The 20192-nt window shown below is 35.7% G+C and overlaps 1 protein-coding gene across 16 annotated transcripts in view; it reads right to left on the bottom strand.

The window, feature by feature from the left end:
• PPP1R9A (protein phosphatase 1 regulatory subunit 9A) overlaps window positions 1-20192 on the bottom strand; it is a 258086-nt gene that overhangs the window by 71599 nt on the left and 166295 nt on the right. For 7 of the 16 annotated variants that reach the window (XM_036230364.1, XM_036230363.1, XM_016160841.2 and 4 more), the window contains exons 6-8: window positions 19345-19480; window positions 15682-15744; window positions 14620-14685 (exon numbers count right to left, since the gene is read on the bottom strand). In XM_036230364.1, the coding sequence (XP_036086257.1) occupies window positions 14620-14685; window positions 15682-15744; window positions 19345-19480 (265 nt within the window). The remainder of the gene's footprint in view (window positions 1-14619; window positions 14686-15681; window positions 15745-19344; window positions 19481-20192) is intronic. The other 9 variants (XM_016160849.2, XM_016160850.2, XM_016160861.2 and 6 more) reach the window with 2 other exon arrangements.

Below are 20192 nucleotides of genomic sequence, written 5' to 3'. Positions count from 1 at the left end.
TGGCTTTGTCATCCATTTTAGTTATCAAAATTATCTTCAAAAATGTAAGTTATTAAGATTTCTTCCTCTTGATTTTATTTTTCGACTTCATCGGTCTCCTTTCTTTCTCAATACCCAAATTACCTGTAATTCTGCTAAAATTCTTTTTATTTTTCATTTTATCTTTTTATTCACTGTTTTTTTCCCCCCTTCTAATTAGTCTTATAAGCATCCTGAGGACAAAACTTTATGTTGCCATTCTCTCTTGCTGATCATTTACCATTCTACCCTGAATAGGCTATAGAATAAAGAATGTATTTACTATGTAACCTCATAAACATTTAGAAATTACAAAGCTACATCTGGTAGACTAAGAATAATGTGTTCTTCTGATTCTTTTATCTTTATGGAAAATGAACATCACTTTTACAGTTAATCTGCAAGTAAAATAAATTACATGGAATCATATGTCAGCAGAATTTTATAAACCTCAAAATTAAATTGGACTGAATCTGATGTTTATACAGGAAGAGAGACAATGTATAAAAAAAGCGATTACTACAGCAAAGTATTTCCATTGGTATCCAGCTCCTTCTCTTTATTTCTGGCCAGATTCAACATATTTCAAGTAAAATTCTTTGTCACAATGTGCAAATCCACTTTAAATGAGGCAAGAATAGCTCTTAGTGTAAGAACTGACAGAGATAGTAAATGTTCCTTTTTATCTCCTTGTCTGCCTTCTTGATTAATAACTTCTACTTTTAATAGCCCCTCCAAAAAAAGGCAAAAAAAAAAAAAAAGAACAGCAATTATTTTACAACTTCCTGTATGCCCAACACTGAACATTTCTTTAAATCTGTATGACAAAAGTATTACAATACCATCTTAATTTGAGGAAACTGAGACTGAGAGACTTTACCCAAGGTCAATTAGTTATGTTCTTGAAGCTACATCCAACATATTCCAAAGCCCATGCTTTTTCTCTGATGCTATGCTGCAGTCTACAGGAACTAAAGCTTTGCAAAAACACAAACACACAAAAACATAAAAATACATTCCTTTACCAGAAGGAATGGCAGAGAGAGGAGGGGGAAAATAAAAAAATAAAACGTTAAAAAAATACATTCCTTTCATATTTCTCCAACCAAAACTCTAAGTGCATAATCTTGTTGTATTGAGATTCCCCTTCCACAACTTTGAACATTACCATTCAATTCACTTTGAAGATTTCAATGAGTATCTCTAGTTAGCCCCAAAGTTCTTGTCCTCTTCCCTCATAATAGGCTCACCCAGGCCAAGTGCAGAGCAGGATTTAAAAGGAAGTCTGGCCTATCGGTCTGCTAACTGATGTTTCATGCACTCTTTCTTAAATAAACCAGAACTACAGCATACAATCTGTAGCATTACCGCAGTGTCATAAAGTGTATGAAAAAGACCTGCAAGGCAAAATGAGTGCAAAATTCCTCTAGGTTTTTATGGTTTGTTTCTTTTACATTTCCATCTCATATCAAATTTTTCCTGACTACCAGCCTCTTACTGAATTTTCCCTAAGCATTTTATCTCATTTTCATAGACATGACTTCCTTTATACTTATATTCCATCAGAACATTTAATATTTTATTAAAATACATAATTACAGTAATAAGTACAGCTGACCCGTTCTGCCTCTTTGTAAACACATATAACTTTTGACTGGTGGGCGGGGAAACGTGTAGACATACTAGACCCTTGAACACTAGGGAGAGCTGTAGATCTCAGTTTAGGTTTTACAGAAGAAACAAACAATATCTATTATGCTGGTGATTTGGTGAAGTGGAGACTGATTAAAGAATCTTGGCTTTGAAGTTGCATAGGCCTGGGTTGCTCTGTGATAGCAAGATTGTCACGAAGTTAAATTAAATGGTGCCTGTTAAGTGTTTAGCATAAGTCTGGCACATGGTAGGTGCTCAAATTAAGGAACTGCTGTGGTGGTAGAATAATGCTACATCAGCAACATGCTAAAGCTGCTCCAAATCCATCTGGTAACCACACAGTTGCTAATAAGTTTTATTCTGGTCAGTATTAACATACTAGAAGACCTTGCCACTTGAATCTTTTATAAGGAAATTGATCACTTCTGAAGTAAAACTTTTCCTTTCCCTAAACTTGGTCTTCTTCTCATATCACCAGCTTCTACCCAAGACCAAGGAAACTTCTAGGCCTCTGTCCTCACTTAAATGGATCCCCTCTTACCCCAGTGATCCAAAATGAATACCTATCTACACAGCACATCCTCTGAGGCTGCTGCCTTAAGATTCTTCTAATCCACTCCTTTACGTTTCTGCTATGTGCCTCATATCACTCATGAAACTTTGCTTTTTTTATACCTGTTTTCTCCCACGAACTTCTTTCAACTGCAAATTCCTTGAGAGCACCAGGTATGATTTATTCCTGTAATCCCAGTGTGGCCAGCACACTGCTTGGCATATAGTAGGCACTGAAGAAATGTTTGCTGAATAAATTAATACAGTTTTAGTCACATCTGCATAGCACTGCAGAGCCTGATTTTTCTGTTAATTCTCAGCTTTCAAGTAAGAAATATAGTGAAGCACAGCTGCAGCTGGGGCCTAAATGACCCTTCTGGGGATTTTCTCTTGTTGTTAAGTTCAATCATTAGCAGTAATTTTTGCTGTAGCAATGTTTGCTCTGGTAAATTCAGGGAAACTAAATGGTGGTAATCATAAAAATAGCCTTAATTACGCAGTTTTTGTTGGAATTTGTTTACTGGATTTGAATTTGGTTATGTATATTTTCAGACTCAGTTCTGTGAAAGAATAGAAGACAGTTGCTTTTTCTCTGGAGAAGAAAGACCTCTAACACTTTAATGTTTAAAATTCCCAAGTCTGCGCCAACCGTCCAGATGGCTTCCAGCGAAGTGGCCCCTTCTTTGCGAAGGCCTCTCTTTTTGTTTGCTGTCAACTGACGTCTGTGTGTCCTAGTTTTGTAACGTTAGGCCACTTAGTCTCTTTTACCATCATCTGCTCATCTATAAAATGGGAACAACAGCACCTTCTTCATGAGCTTGGTGGGAGAATTTCCAGTCGTGATATAGTCCAAGCATTCATCACAGTGCCTAGAATATCCTAAATGACTAAATGGCTTTCTGACTCTGGTACTGTCCCCATCCCTGGTTTCTCCAAACCGATGCCACAAAAAAAGAACATGGGCCTTGGGGCTGGAAAAACTGGGGCCCCAAAACAGAAAAAAACAATGTCATGGTTGCATGATAGTGAGCAAGTCATTTGGCTTGTATTTTCTGTGCTCTCCTCTTCTATAAAATGGTGCAAAAGATCTCCATCTCAAAGGACACTGAGAGGATCCAAAGAAACAAAATATGTAAAATACCCAACATGCTTGGCCCATTTCTCTTCTCATTTATCAAATCATTTGAATTTTTCTCGCCAACTTTTGTTCTCAGAATACTTTCTAATATTTCAGTCCATTCTTACTGTCTAGTCACCAAATCAAGAAACATCTAAAAATCTGTATCTAGGTTACTGATACAGTAATGAAGGCCTTCTCGTTCCCTGCCTTCGGGTGCTCGGCTCCTCAGGTCATTGGTAATAATGCTGACAAATTAGTCTTTTTAAAAATTCTCAGCAGAGTTAAGATTTGCTTATAAAATCTTTTCTAACAGCTCAAATTCATCTCTCCTTTCTTAAAAATTTTTAACAATTGTGGTAGACAGTTCACAAAGTAGCATTTGATTTTATAGCATTTTAAAGCCTTCTTTACTTTTTTTTTTTTTTTTTTTTTGCCCCCCTTCCTTTTAGAAAATGTACTCCTCAAAAGCAGGGACTCTATTTCCCACCGTGATAGGCAGGCTCTAAAATGACCCCTGCTAACCTCTTCTTCCTTGACTCATGCTTTTGTACGATCCCTGCCCCTCAAAAGTAGGCTGGACCTAACAACTGACTTCTAACAACCAGAATATAACAAAAGTGATGGGATGTTACTTGAGATTAGTTTACAAAAACCAATGTGACTTGCACCTCTTTTGTCCTCTTGCTCTTAAGAAACAAGCTGCCATGTTGTGCATGGCCCTATGGGAAAGGTCCACATCAAAAGGAACTGACGTTTCTGGCCAACAGCCAGCAAGGGCCTGAAGCCTGCCAACAGTTACATGAGGGAGCCTGGAAGTGGATCTTCTGTGTCCTGCCAACAGCTGTGAGTGAGCTTGGATGCAGCTCTTTCCCCAGTTGATGACTGCAGTTCTGGCTGACACCTTATTTATAGCCTTGAGAGAGATCTTGAGTCAGAAGCATCCAACTAAATTGACCCACAGATAATGTAATGTAGAAATTACTTATTTTAAATTGCTAAGTTTTTGGTGGTAATTCGTTAAACAGCAATAGAAAACAGGTACCACGATATAGAAAAACAGGGAAGTGGCTTTGGAAATGAAGTGAATGAAGGCCGGGAGGATTCTGCTGGGTACGTTAAAGCAAGCCCAAACTGTAAGCGGAAATCTGGAAGGGGGGTCCTCGTCATATAGTGGCAGAAAACTTAACAACATTCTCACCTTCTCCAGGAGAAAGTAGGAAATGTCCTTCATGAATTGAGTGATCTAGCTAAGTAGAGTTCCTACCAAAGTGTTGAAGGTGTTGCCTGATTTCTTCTTGCTGCTTTTAGTAAAACATAACCAATGAAAGATACATTGAGAAGACTGTTAAAAAGGAAGGACCAAGACTTAATGGTTTTTAAAGTCTTGATTCTAAAAGTAAGAAATGGCTTGCAAACCAAGCTCAAATCCAGGGTACTGCCAGAACATGGTTTAAAAATAAAGCAGACGGTGCGACCATAAATCTTTTGTTAAAAATTCTCATCTTAGGAAACCTCATGTTTTTAAAATGGGTGGTAAGCAAGTCTGCCACTTGCCCTAAAGAGAGACACTATCTCAATTTTCCAAGGCTGTTCACTATACGTACATCATTGAAGAGAATATCTGAAACAAAGGACACCAGTACCTCTGCTCATAAGGCATTCAGAAGTGAGACCCACGGGAGAATTGTCTGCAAACAACATCCACCCTCATTTCTACACCATCTTGGCTTCCGGCGACTTTTCCTATGAGTGTGATATTCTCTTGGCTACACTAACCAATGCAACCAAGAGTGGGTAGGACCAAATCCATCCTGCCAATCTCAGCATACACTAAGAGTACTATTAAAAGAATTCTAAGCAGCAGAATTAGTTCAAACTGCAGTACTGAGATCAACAATTTTCCCCAGGCTTCCAAACCCTACTGGCTAAACAAATTCCATAAACCATCAAGGTATACTTTAAAAACCCACGTAGCTTTCTCCTTAAGCTTTTTTACTGACCTTTCCACTTGGTCTGAGGTCTTAATTAATTAACTAATTAATTAATTAAAATGTACAATTAGATTTACCATTCAATATTATTTTATATTAGTTTCGGGTGCACAGCACAGTGTTTAGACATTTATATAATTTACAAAGTGATCCCCTCAATTAGTCTAGTACCCACTCAGCACTACACCTAGTTATTACAATATTATTGACTACATTCCCTATGCTACACATTCCTGTGACTATTTTTTAACTACCAATTTGTACTTCATAATCCTTTCACCTTTGCCTAAGGTATTAATTTAGATATAGTACGGTATATCTAGACTCCGCAATGGCCCACAAGAAGAAAATCTAGGGTTCAGGGCCGTTCTATTATTTATCCATAACAAGCCTGGCCAGTGAGTTGAGGTTGACCCGAATAACTTCTAGGATTAATGTGGTGTCATCGATGAGATCACCTAAATTCAGGGATAAATTTTATACCACCTTATCTAATTAAATGAGTCTGATGCTAAGAACATTGCCCACAGGATATATATAAATAATGTCGGCTCTCTCAGGAAAGCAACCCCTAGTATTCAAAGAAGCCTCACTATGAAAGGAATCTCTAGAGTCATCTGAGGCTAGTTGATCTATTCTTTAAATACATGAAGGCCTCTTATGATCACTCCTAAGGTACAGCTACATAAGCAGCCCAAAGGGTTTGATTAATTGCCACAATTTGTTTCCACGGTTTCCATCCCAAACTTTAATCTGTTAGTCTGTAATTTTCCAAGTAACAGACCAAACAGTTAGGTCATTGACAACAGTTCAAGAGTAAGTAAAAGGAAAACAAGGTCCATGTAAGGGAGTACTGGCCAGAGCCACAAGAATGGCCTCTAATTCTGCTGATTGAACAAAGTGCCCAAGCTCATTCTGGGGTGTGGAGAGATGCTGTTGAGGTTGGGAAGCAGTAGACAGCATTAGACAGCTCAGTTGAACCATCACTGAACCGAGCGCAGGCATTTAAGGAAACCTCTAGAAACTAAAGGCCTCACTGAGCTAGAGGTCTCTTTTCTGGAGGTGGAGTGGCAGATGAAGTTTCCCCGAAATGGAAAGCTGCTACTCATTCATGTAAATCCAGGATGCCACTGGCCAAACTGGCAGCTTTCTTAAATCTATCGTTCCCATTTGACAAGCACAGTCTGTTGGGCCCTTCCAACCTCACTGCTCAGTGCCTTCGAGTTGACTGAGAACAGTAGGCGAGAAAGTCACAGAGTCTTCATGGGTCAGGCAGTTTCAGTTTCTGTAAGAGCTTAGTAGAAGGTTAATAGTTGCTCCCTTTCCTTTGTTTGTTTGTTTGGTTTGGTTGTTTGTTGGTTGCCACATCAGGCGCGTGGTGTGGTTGTGTTGGAAAATGGCCCGAGTATTCTGGCAGCCATTAAATATTTAAATAAGCTGTGATTTCCCTTCTCTTCCTGGGATGCTATATTGTTTCTGTTGGACCACCTGGGAGAAAACAGGGAGAGTGATCTACATGTCCTACTATGATGGCTCTACATGTGGCAATGCCTGGCTGGGAGACTCTCCATTGGCACTAGTGGAAGAAGTACAGGTATGTAACACATCAGTTCCATTATCCATCTAACAGTGGAAGCCATAACAGCATTACCTTGTATCTGCACAAAGGGTCCCATCTGCAAGACCATTTTAGCTTCCTTTCCCACTGTGAACCCTGCCCAAATCACCTAAGCTGAGCTGGGGCATCCTTTCTCACTATGGGATTGGGTCAGGTAGTGGTCTGTGAGCCAGTATTTATAGAACCATAAAGTTTGGGTGCCTCCCCTCCTAAAGCTCTCCAGCACGCTCAAGGAGTTCAAATAGCATTTGGTCTCTCCGGAGGACAAAGAGATCTCAACCTGACTCCTAGTCATCTTTCTCCTTAAAGGAGCTGAGGTTGGGATAGAGAGAAAAGCATCAAGGGGCATGGAGGCAGAAAACAGTTCTGTGCCAGTAATAAGGTATATTCGGTTTGAGTTTTGAGCAGTGCAGTGGTTACTCATGTTTCAACCAACTCCCAATGTCCACCTAAAGCACTATATAAGTTGAGTCATCGTTTCTGATGCAACTTATTTATTTTGGGGGAGTCTGACTCATCAGCCATAGTCTTGACATCACAGCATGGACTCAGTTATGGAGTCCATCTCAATCTGGAGTCCATTTACAAATCTGGTTTGAACATAGGAAATGGGGAAGTTTTCCAACGTGGTGAGGCTGCTGTTAAGAATTTTGGACAGTTTCTCATTCTCCGGAGTGTTATTTTCATCAAAATTATAAACCAGTCTGGACTCAAATATTCACCTATGGTTTCCCACAGGAGTTTGTCTATCTCAAAGAAATCTTCCTGACAGGACCAATATTATCATAGAGCAAACAAGACGCACTGTAAAAAGCTCTGAGGTCTTCTATTGTCTGAATGAATCTAAAATTGGCACGATGAACTGCAGCACAACTCGCCACTCTTCCTTGACTAGCATCATATGCCTCGCCCCATTATCGTTCCAGTGAGCCAAAGTTCTAAGGATTTACTTGCTTCTGACCATGGCAATTGCAAATTTCTTCCTTTCATGCTCGGTGTTGGGTGCATTTCTCTGTAAGCGTTGTCTGAACAAGGTCAGTATCTTCCTCTAACTCAGGATGGGTCTTTCTACTAGCTGATACAATCAATCATGACTCTTATCCTGCTACCTCAAGCCGCAATTTCCACAGAGTAATGAGAAGAGGGAGAAATAATGCCCACACAAGTAGACATGACAGGAGAGGAACTGAGCTTGGTAGACTGCATCTTTTAAAATAGGCAGTAAGTATTACTGTCCTTACTCTAGGGTGAAACACTACTTCTATTTTCTAAGACTATTTATACACAAACATTTGAAAAGATGGTCCAAATCAAAGGGCGGTGAATGCCTCAGATATATGAGAGCCCTATGAGAATTTTTTCCTAGTTATTATTTAATGCAAAAAAAAAGGTCTAGAAATTCAGCTGATTTTAAAAGTTTCTACAGTATTGTTCAATTTACTTTTACAAAGACTTGCCAACCACTATTCTGCAGATAAATACTCTACTCTGCAGATAAACTGGTCTTCTTGAACACACCCAGTATTGACCCAGTTTCTCAATTATAGAAAACAAATAAAAACAATAAAAACTGTCTTACAAATAAAAATTAAAACCACAAATCTCATATTTATGCTTTTACTTTGTATGTCTGTAGTTGTGATGATTCTTTTACTCTATGGTTATCTGGCCTTTTTACAGGTTGTCTTTAAAATGATTTAAATTCTTTACCATATATATTTATTGTTGCCACAGAAAAATAGCAGGCTTCTTGGGAGTGTAAAGTACATTTTTTTATGACTCAATATTCCCAATTCGATTCCTCTTAATAACTGTTACCCACTTACTTGGACACAAATGCCATTGTCTTTAAGTCCCTGATAAATTTATTCTATATGAGGAGGGAACCAGTGATCCCTATTTATCCCACTGAGATGTAGAACTAAACAGTCAACAGACCAAAGTAGACCTCTGTAATTCAAGTGTCACACTGCAATTTCGAGTTGGCAGACTTCCTTGAGTTTCATTTTACTTGCCAAGGAAACAATGAAGCATTTATTCCAATGCCAGGAGAACTGCGAGAAGAGACTAAGAGATTCGTATTTCCTTGCAATTTAATCTGCAGAAGAGAACAACTACAGCGACCAAAGTGGCACATGTTATTATTTTAATAATTCTGTAATTCTGTAATTCATTGAATCTTGAAAAATATGACATGTTCATATAAAAACTGACTCAGATGATAGCAAAAATGAAGTTTTCGTTACAGACTTTATAGTGAACAAAAAAGTAAAACCAACAAAAAATGTCATTGATGGTATTTCTGTGAATTATCTATGGATTAATAACAAATATAATCTCAACCTTACAATTTCCTTTGAGGGAGAATAATTCTACTCCTTTCTTCATTATGGTTATCTGGTGGTTTGTGGCAGCAATTTCTTCTTACAAAATCTCTGCAAGACCAGGACTCAAAGGTATTTACATCAGATTCCCTGGCATCTTTAAACTGGACAATTCTAGCTTTGATTGCATCTAACCTCTTCCCACGAACTCCCATAACCCTCAACGCTTCACAGTACATATTCTGTAAGTCTGAAGTTGGGTCGAGAAATCTGTGATTTTAAAGAAGTACCATGAGATTCCCATAATTGGGGCAAGTTTGAGACACAGGGTCTTAAGTCCTTTTATAAGTCCTTGGAGAGAAAGAACTATGTCATATTCATTTTTTTTTATTCACATAACTGCTAAATATAAGCAGTTTTACAAGGCAGATTTTAATTTTTTCATTAAATACCGAGTTGACACAAAGAGTATTTATATAACATGTAGAAAATCTAATGAGTAATGATTAAACCACCACCAATGAACTAACAACCTAGTTCAAGAAAAGGAGCAGTATCACCACGTTTTAATCATGGTCCTCTGTGACTACCTTTTTGATTCTATTTCAGTAGCTTGCCCTACAGAGTAATCCTGCTGAATTTTATCATTCTTAGTTTTCTCTAGTTTTATTGTATTATAGTATAACTGGACAATGTGTCATTTATTTTTACATAATTTTAAACTTCGTATAAATGAAATCATAGTTTGTATTCTTCTGTGCCTTTTACTGTTAATAGTATGCTCCTTAGATTCCACCACTTGTTAGGAATTACTAAAATCTCTGTATCTTATTCCACTATATAAATATACAATATATTTACCCTTTCTATTGTTGACAAACACGTCAGTTGTATCCAATTTTTTCTAATATTATATATGTTCTTATAGCTCATGTATATAAGTTTACTAAGTGTTTACTAAGAAATAAAATTGAGTAAATTTACTATACAATGCCAAACTTTTTCAAAGCAGATGAACTAATTTATATTTCCATGTACAGAGAATAAGAGGTCCTTTTACTCCACATCCTCATCAAAACTTTTAATATCCACTTTAAATTTATTCAGTAAGTATAAAATATTTTATTTCATTTTTAATTTTCACATCGTGATTGCTAAGATGGTTGGGCATCTTTTCATATATTCACTGGCCACTGACTTTTCCTCTCTTACGCCATGACTGTTCAAGCCAATGGCTGCCTATATGTAGTCTTTCATTATTGGCTCATAGAACTTTTTATATAATTCATTTTATTATTTCTTTCTCAAATATTTTCTTCCAGCTTCTGGTTTGTCTTTTTTGCTTTCATAAAGGTATTCTTTTAATGAACAAAAATTTTTAATTTTAATGTAGTCAATTTTCTCAATCCTGTATGGGTTTGCAAGATTTCTTAAGTATCTCATGTAAAAAACCATTTCTTACACTAAGGCCATAAATATACTCTTCTACACTGTCTTCTAAATTTTATAGTTTTGCTTTTGCACTAGTCAATCCACCCAGAATGAACTTTTGGGTACAGATTGAGATGGGGGATGCAATTTCAGTATTTTTTCTTCATTGAAAAGTCTAGCATTTCTCAATTCATCTAGAGTGCTATTGATGGCATAAACCACATTTTCATATTTGTAAGGGCCTGTTTCTAGGCTTGGTGGCCAACATTCCATTCTTTTGCTCCAGGGTCTAAACTGCTGCAGTTTAATAATAAATATCTCTCTTTCAAGACATGTGAAATGTCATGGTTAGTTCTGAGCATTTTTCTTTCATACATGTTTTTGCAATAGCTTGCTAAATTCTCTTTTAAAATTCTTAAGAATTATTTTTGCTGGAGTTACATTGAATGTATAAATTAGAGAAAGTTGACTCAATTAAGCTATTGAGTCTTTTAATCCATGAGTGAGTTTTACTTGTCCTTTTATATAAGCTTTCTTTAATATATTTCAATAAAGTTTATTCTCCTCCATGAAGGTTTGCCTATCTTTTGTTAGGCAAAGTCTTGCCTTTTACCAAGGTCGCTTATAAATTATATTTTCCCTTTCTAGATATATTCAAATAGATGTTATATTTTATATTAATTATGTATCCAGCAAACTTACCAAAATCTTATATTATTTCTAATAATTTATCTGTAGGTATATTTGAGGTTTTCTAAATAGACAATCCCATCACATGTGAATAGTAACAGTTTTATTCCTTCCTTTCCAATCTACTTCTTGTAATTCTTCCTGTCTTCCAGTACAATGTCAAATCCAAGTAGTAACTGATTTTCAAATGTTAAACCATACTTGCATTATTGGCAAAACACAATGTAGCCATAATCTCTTTTACATGTTATTAGATATGGTTTGCTAGTATTTTGTTGAGGATTTCTTTTAATCCATGAGTGAGATTTTTATAACTAGAATGGGCCTATAAATCATCTTTTTCATCATTTGGATTTGGTACCAAGGTTAAACCTCATTACCTTATACAACTTACACTATTAAGGTTTTATTTACTGATTTCCTGGTATCAGAGTTGTACTACTTTCATATTGTGTCTTCTGGAATCAGTTTGATATGACCAATAATAACTTGGATCTTATCTATTTTCTTTCTTTCTCCCTTCCTCCCTCTCCCACTCTTTCTTTAGCTGTTCGTTTCCTATGGTGATTTAATTCCCTGTGAATTTTGTACTTTGAAATCATTAAGCTTGTATTTCTTGAAACATTAACGTTTAGGCTTTGATTGATGGTTGAGTGCTTCAAGAAAAGATATGGGGTTTTTTTTTGTTTTTTTTGTTTTTTCCTCCTGAAGAGTAGCATAAACTCTGGCTACAATGATCAGTTTCCCAGAGAAAATTTTTTCTTCCCTGACACTATTTTCCCATGCAGTACTTGAGGTAGAAGATTAAATTTATTTTCCTCTTATACAGCAGTGATGTCCATGCAGTTCTAGCTTTATGCTGAAGTTCTCTAATTAGACATCCCATTTTGGATGGGCCCTGAGCTTTGTCTACTATAAGTCAAAGCAATACCTATTTACAGTGTTATCCTAATATATAGAACACTAGGATAAATATGACATTATGAAAAGTGAAAGAATTCAGACATAAAAATGTATGACTACGATTTCATACATATGAAACTCTAGATTGATACAATTAGTCTATAGTGTCAGAAAGCAAACTGAATGGTTGTTTTGGGCTGAGAATAACTACAGTTCTATAGGGAACTAACTATTTGAGGTAATAAAAATGTCCTATATCTTGATTGTGGTGATTATTTATCAAACTGTTAATCCAAACACATTTAAAATTAGTGCATTTTATTGTACATAAATTATTACTCATTAATTTTTAATATTTGAAGTAATAATAAAAACTACCAAATTATACAATTAAGAGCTGCATATTTTATTCTATGTCAGTAAAATAATCTTTAAAACTCCTATAAGAGCTGAAATTCCAGAAATCAATTAAGAGTTTTTACCACTGCCCTTAGTAGCATCAGTATCAATTTAAAGTAAACAGAACCTTTATCAGAGCTGACAAACCTCCATGATAAGGCCATTAGTCCTTGGTGGGGTCACTATTTAGTATTTATTGCTGATGAAATGTACAGTTGTGCTTTCAGAACTTTATCTCCCACCTCTAATCTTACTAGGTTTGGCATTCAGTGCCATTCTTCCCTTATTGGCTCGGATTATGGTCCCAACTAATTTTATTCTTATTTAACTCTACTCTCCAATTTTTATCTTAACATTCTTTGAGTGGCTCAGTTCGGTTCAATATCTTGGCTTCCTCTCATCTATGGATGTGCTCATCTATGTATGTATTAACAATCAACCAGCTATTTAAAACCTGTCATTAAGAGGTTATAAGCTAGTGGGGGAAATTTATGGGTAAATAATGATGGGGAGAGGATACACATGGTGCTACTGACTCATAACAAAAGGGCCCCCAGCCCAGGTGAGAGAATCTAAGGTTTCTGGAGGAGATAGATGAAACCAGAGCCCAGAAAGATGAACAAGACTAGTGGGCACACAAAGGCAACCACGAGTCGGTGCAGAGTATGGCATTCAAGGTAGAGAACACAGGAGGGGAAGCAAAGGCATGGGGAAACCGCAGGGTCCCTACGGCCCACTGGAAAGCAGGCATTTCTCAGGCTAGTAAGGCCCATTTCTTACTGTCCCTTTTAGCATTTTAGGATTTTTGATAAAAAAGAAAAAAATTATACTCGACTTATATTTTTAAAGTTGAAAAACTTCTGCCATTTGTGTTTGTTTCTACGACATCCGTTTCACACTGCAAACTCTGTAGTTGATCATTTTAATACAGAATTGTTCTAGCATGGTTTTTAGGAAGTACAAAGTCTATACTCAGAAGAATTTAATCGCATAGAAGAATTCGATAAAGTTTATTTTTTTTATACCTGGTTCATGAATAAATAGCACCACAATGTGGTAATTGGAAGAAAACACATTCAAATCACTTGCATTATGATAAAATAAAATAAAGAAAATGAGCTACAAGATGACATTATTTAGGTGAAGTTTTCTATCCTAACTTCTATTTCCCATTGACAATATTCATCTTCTGGTCTGTGCTTAATGTTATGATGTTTCGACATACAAATACTATTTCTAAAGAGGACCTTACAAGCAGAGGAGGATATCTACTTCCTAGGGATAGTGTGTTCTTCAGTCCCTCTAATTACCATAAATCAGTCTCCCTTTTAAACATACCTGATTTCCATTTTTAAGCTCCTCTATCTCTGTTACTGGCAGCTAAAGATAGAATTATTTTATTTGTAGTGAAATACCTTTTTCGATATTTTGGTATGTGCACCATATAAATCATGCAAAAAAAAGTACTACAATAATTTAAGGATACATGCATTCAATTTTTGAAAATAATTAAGAACTTGTATCAAAAAATTCTTTTCTTAAAAAAAGTCACTGGATTTAAAGACAATATAAATCGCTGTGTACATTGTATTGTATAAACACCATACAGCCCTGCTGTTTGATACCTTTTTTTCCTTTTAATATAAATTACAAAATATTTAAAGTGTTAGGGGTTAAAAACACCCATGGTTAAATATTAGGAAGTGAGTCCAAATTGCGGAATCTGAGCCTAAAATATGTGCTTTACTTCAGAAGAATTATTTTTCAAATGGTAATTTTTCCAACTATTACTCAACATAAAAAACACACAGTGCTAGAGAAGTTCTTCCAAGCATAGAGCTAGTTAATAAGACAGAGAATATTTAATTTCACACATGAAGCAGAAAGGTACAGATAAGTATTTTCCATCAGAAAACAAACCTTAAGGAAATAGTTGTTATTGTTATTGCAGTTGCCAGACACTTCTTGCAATTCAGCCACAGTGTTCTAAAATAGTTGACAACAAAAATTAAAGAAGGTTTTTTCCCCCCCACTAAAAAGAGCAGCCTATGATAAAGAATAAAAAATAAAGAATAAAAAGTTCCAGTGCCTGCTGTAATGCACACTTTTGAGACCTAAGAGAACGCCCTCACTCTTTGTTTCTCAACATTACAAACACAGCATAAAGTCAATTCACATTATTAAAAGACTATCCATAATAAATGCAATCTCTTGTTCACGCAACACAAGCTGTTTTCAACCACGAACAGCAAACAGCATGAGTCAAATATAATGTTATCCCTTTAACGTTTATCATATAAAAATTTTATTCTTGTAAATCTTTTAACACTTATGCAAATCATAGCTTCCATGATTTTTGTCTCTAATTATTACATGTTAACACAAGCAATAAAAATGCATACCCATGTAGGTAGTTGCTCTAAATTGTATTCAATATTTTAAAAGATTCTAAAAAATTAATATTGTCATGGCATAGTTATAATGATATTCATTTCCAGTAATGAAAACAAATTATGAAAGATTACATTATATTTTAAGACAAGGGCCTCCATTTCTAGAGTGAGAATTAACAGTATTATGAACTACTGCCTAAAAAGACTTTGGAATGCCACATATAATCTAAACTTTAAAATGTATTAAATATTATATTTTAAAAGGATAAAGAAGCAAAAGCAAAATATCATAATTTTAAAAGTGCATGTGTAATATAGCTCATGTCAATGTGAACAACTATATGGATTTTCTAACTCAAGAAAGTGGTAGAGCACCAGTTCGTACTTTATTTCCAGTCTGAGCCCACAGCATTTCACATTGCAAAATGGTTGTTGATAGAAACAGCTACTCAAAATATATGTACATGAGCCACAGTACACAAAACATATACCAGAATTACGCCATCCCCACCACTCAAAGGCCAAACACTGATTGTTGTGAAGTATGACAGATTTGTTATTGAAAGTCTAGTTGAAAAATTTACCATACCCCCAGAATTTCGTGAGATAGTGCTGACTGTCTGAGGGGTTTACTGAAATCCTCCATGGTTACCTTTCAGATTGTTTAAAAAAAGAAAAAAAAGAAAGAAAAAGAAATGAACAATAATTCTATTAAATCCAGAAATGCAATCACTTATCACAAATCTACATTTAAAATGTTTCAATTGTTTAGATTTATATCTCCCTCTTTACAGGATCTCTGTTTTTTTTGTTGTTTTTTTTTTTGGGGGGGGGGGCCTTTGGGCAGAGCCATTTAACATTTTTGTATTTTTTAATCAGAATGTTATGGGAATGAAAAAAAACGGGAACGCAACTTAAAATTGAATTGGCCATTTGCTAGTTTTAAACTTTTTTAATTTAAATACTTGGAGGAAAAAAAGACCCCAAAAATGCAGAAATTAAATTTGGAGTTTATCTACATATTTTAAATTCTTTTGGAGTATGACTTATAATTTTCTAAAGCATTAAAACAGATATATCTAAGCACACACAATACATGAGATGGTATTCTTAATCCTAAATATGGTTCTGATAGAGGACAACTGTACTTCTATAATTTCAGGATATATTTCTCACATAGCAATGTTTTCCCTATAGGCAATTCAAGCAAGTAACTCCCCTCTGTCAGTGTGACAAGTTCCAAGTTTTGGATGATTTGACCAAAACCAGAAGCTATCTATTCTTCAGTAAACGATGCTGATCTAAGTGCTGGCTCTGGAAAATAGTTGGATGAACTTGGCCGTTCTGCATTTAATTATAGGTTTTCCTGGCTGACCCAGAGAATGTCACAGGGGATACTGTCAAATAAAAATGAATCTAACTTTGAAACCACAAGATGATTATATAAATAATAAGAAAAGTGAGAAACCAAGTGATTAATTACAAAATTAAAGGTTAAAAAAGATATGTACATCAATAAATTATTTAATTACATATCAAAGTAACTAAATTTTTTCAAAGACTACTTAGTCATTGGATAACTAGTATTGGTTCTCCTGATTTCTATTATGTCTTTTGGGTATTTTACCTTTTATTAACAGAGAGAGGCAGTAAACAAAAAATAGAGACATAAAACGCAAATCACTTTAAAAATGCTCGGTAGCATTAGTAAAAAATAAATTTAAGTCAAGTAGGTAAATTAAAGTGTTTAAGCAGGAGTGGATTTTCATCATTTGTACAGCTTTCATCTCTCCTATGCACAGAAAATGAACAGTTGGTTTTAGCTGGGCACAGTTTGTCCAGGAGGTGTGTAACATACACAAAAAGGGAGAAACTTAAGTCAGAAAGGATCAAGAGAGAAAGACAAAGGAAAAAGCTCCTTGAACAGTTCAATAAAGTGAAAATTACTTGGAGTAACAAAGGAGCAAGCACCTGATTTCTGTTTCTCCAACTGGCTGACAGAAGTTTAACCTGAAGCTAAACTCTATTTTGGGGGGAAAATATTTGTATATTCAATAATTCTTCCCTTTAAGCCCTATCTTCAGGATACTTATAGATTAAGTATTTGCCTAGAGTAAAAAATTCTCTAAGTATTCAGTTACCCTATTATTAGAAATACAGAACAAAGAATCACAGAACCTAAGTATTACAAGAAACTCCATCACACAAAACAGGAATCCTCTTTCCAACATCTCCTGTTACCCAGTTATCCTGTGTGTACCTGAACATAGACAGAGCCTTTCGACAGTCCACTCCATTCAAAAATAGAAGTGTGTTGGAGAGTCCAGGCTTTGGAGCCAGGAAGACCCTACTCCCATTCTAAACCTGCGAACTACTAGCTGAACCACTAGAAAAAGCCTCAGTGGTTGCATTTCTAAGGGGGGGGGGGAGAATTTGTTTTTATTAAGTTTACATAAAATCATGTGAGAAAGGTAACTTGCTAAGTACCTGACACTGAATATTTAGTTATCCCCACCCTTACCCCTGAAAACATCTGCTCAGGCGACAATCAATTTTTCCTTCCTTACAAACCAGCAAAAGAAAAAAAAATCCACATGATGTTCTCCTAAGTATAAATGTTGGAAGGAATTTAGAATTTTAACCCAATCTCTGTGCTTTACAACCAAAGACACTGAGACCCGCAGAGACTGAAAAGCTTGGCCTCCTCACCTCTCACCACCTGACGATACCTACATTCCCCTGAACCTCAGATCTAAATTCTTTCTAGCAGGGTAAGCAGGTAAAAACCATATTGGCAAAGGATGTTTCCACAATCCTAAAATAGGCTTGCAGCCAAAGCAAATCAGTATCTCTGATAAAATAAAATACTAGCTCAGAGAATCGAAAACTAGGTAAGATGAAAGTTCAAATATTTGAGGAAATCATTTTTTTAGTTTCTAAATCCAAGATTATATTTTCCTATGTAATATCTCACTATACTGAAAAATCCTCGTCATTTCAAATGAACTCTGCAAGTGAAAAACTAAATCGACTAAATAGAATTCTAAGAAACTAATTCATATGAAGACTTTCTAACGTTTACTCTTTGATCAAAAGTTAACTGATGCATCATTTTAAATTTCCTGCTATAATAAGTGGAGAATACATCCTCATTATACTACGAGCACATGAAAGATTAATATACGTTTGGGTTAAACATTCCAAACTAAAAATACATGAAAAATATTTGAATGTCTGTTTATTAATCTTCACTACATACTGGCTAGAAACCAAAAAAATGCTGGACAAAGAATATATTAAGAAGAACAGAGGATGAACATATGAAGTTGTGCTGTCCTATCAGCTGGTATAAAGGATATTTATTTTACCTGAATATTTACTATGTTTATGGAGTATGAACTACTACAGCTCAATTGTTGATGAATCTTTTGACGTGCCAATATGAAACACATGCATGTTTAAAATAAAGCATGTTGTCTCATTATATCAATGTATGTTTGGCATTTACATTAGAACTAGCCCAGCATCTGTATTATATTACAGCACACAAGGGTTCTGGACAGCCGTTTTCACTTGGGGGTTAGCTTCTATTCATTTACTTGATCTTCTGCAGAGAACAGGATGCAAAATTACTCCAATATGTATTTCTCTATGGAATATGTGCTGGTGGAAAAGCTTTGTTCTGCATTATGTTAGCACAAATCACAGTGAGCAGATCCAAAGAACTTTTTCTTCCTGGAAAAGAAGAAAACCCTGAAAACACTTAGCAATTTTTAGTACTTTTCTGTGTATATTTGTGTATGTATGTGTGTGCTTTTTCACATAAAATGTTTACTGATATTTTTTCTTTTTTCGGAAAAGCATTATATGCTTATCGTAGAAAATCTGGGAAAAAAATGAAAAAAACCATAAAGCAGAGAGAGAAAAATCACCTAATTCCAACAAGAAAGATGGCTATTATTCACATTTTGGTGTTTTTACCCTTTTTTGTTTCAATGAACTTCTTTTAAAGGTGTGGTAAAAGATGACCCCTTACTAAAGTTTTCATACTGCAAATAGGCTATCATTACTTGACTCATAAGTGAATACCAAATGCAAGTAATATTCTTTTTCCATGACATTGAACGTAGACACATTCTCCTTGAGAAACTGCAAAGAACCTATCATTCTGTTATATGGTAAAGAGAGTTTTATAAAGTAGCCACGTGAGGAGAAGAAACATAAGAAAAGACCGTTGGCAAGGACTACTTACCTCGTCATCGTCGGCATCATACTGTGCGTAGTGCTGCTCAAGCAGCTCTCGCTGGCGCCTTTCTTGTTCCAGCGTCTGGCTTATCAACTGGGCAACCTCACTCACTTGTCCTGGTTTTTCTCGCCCAATAACAAATCTATAGAAGGGTAAAGAAAACTAATATAGTTAGATTCTCCAGTAAAATGGAGTGCTAAGAAAAGTAACCAAGCTTGATATCTCATCAGGGTCCCTCGAGCCTCAAAAAAAAAAAAATAATAATAATAATAATAATATCATCTATATACTTTAAATCAGTGGTCCCTAACCTTTGTGGCACCAGGGACCGGTGCTCCTATGAAAATCTAATGCCTGATAAGCTGAGGTGGAGCTGAGGTGGTGATGCTGGGGATCGGCTGCAAATACAGATGAAGCTTTGCTCTGCTACTAAGCCTGCAGAGCTCACCTCCTGCTGTGCAGCCTGGTTCCTAACAGGCCACAGACCAGTACCGGTCTGTGGCCTGAGGGCTTGGGGACTCCTGCTTTAAATGGTAGGCCTGGGTAGCAGGAAAGGTTAGCTGAGCAATTAACAGTGATTTTTGCAGACACAGCCCAAAGGAAAAGAAAGGAAAAAAGTAAAGGACCATTCAAAAATTATTATCTTGGGAGAAAAAAAAAAACAGATGTAATACATTCTATAGTACTTTACACATTTTTTGATGCCCTACATATGGAAGCAAACTCATAATTTCCTGTACCATTGAACTTAAGAATCATTTCCACAATAATGTTCTCTTTATAATGCAAAAACTGCTTCAAAACTTTTTGAGGTATAGTATACCTTAGGTGGGTAAATTATATATAGAGAGAGA

This window comes from Rousettus aegyptiacus, unplaced genomic scaffold (assembly GCF_014176215.1).
Source record: "Rousettus aegyptiacus isolate mRouAeg1 unplaced genomic scaffold, mRouAeg1.p scaffold_m13_p_13, whole genome shotgun sequence".
NCBI classification, from domain to species: Eukaryota; Metazoa; Chordata; class Mammalia; order Chiroptera; family Pteropodidae; genus Rousettus; species Rousettus aegyptiacus.
This window is presented reverse-complemented; position numbering and strand designations above follow the sequence as displayed.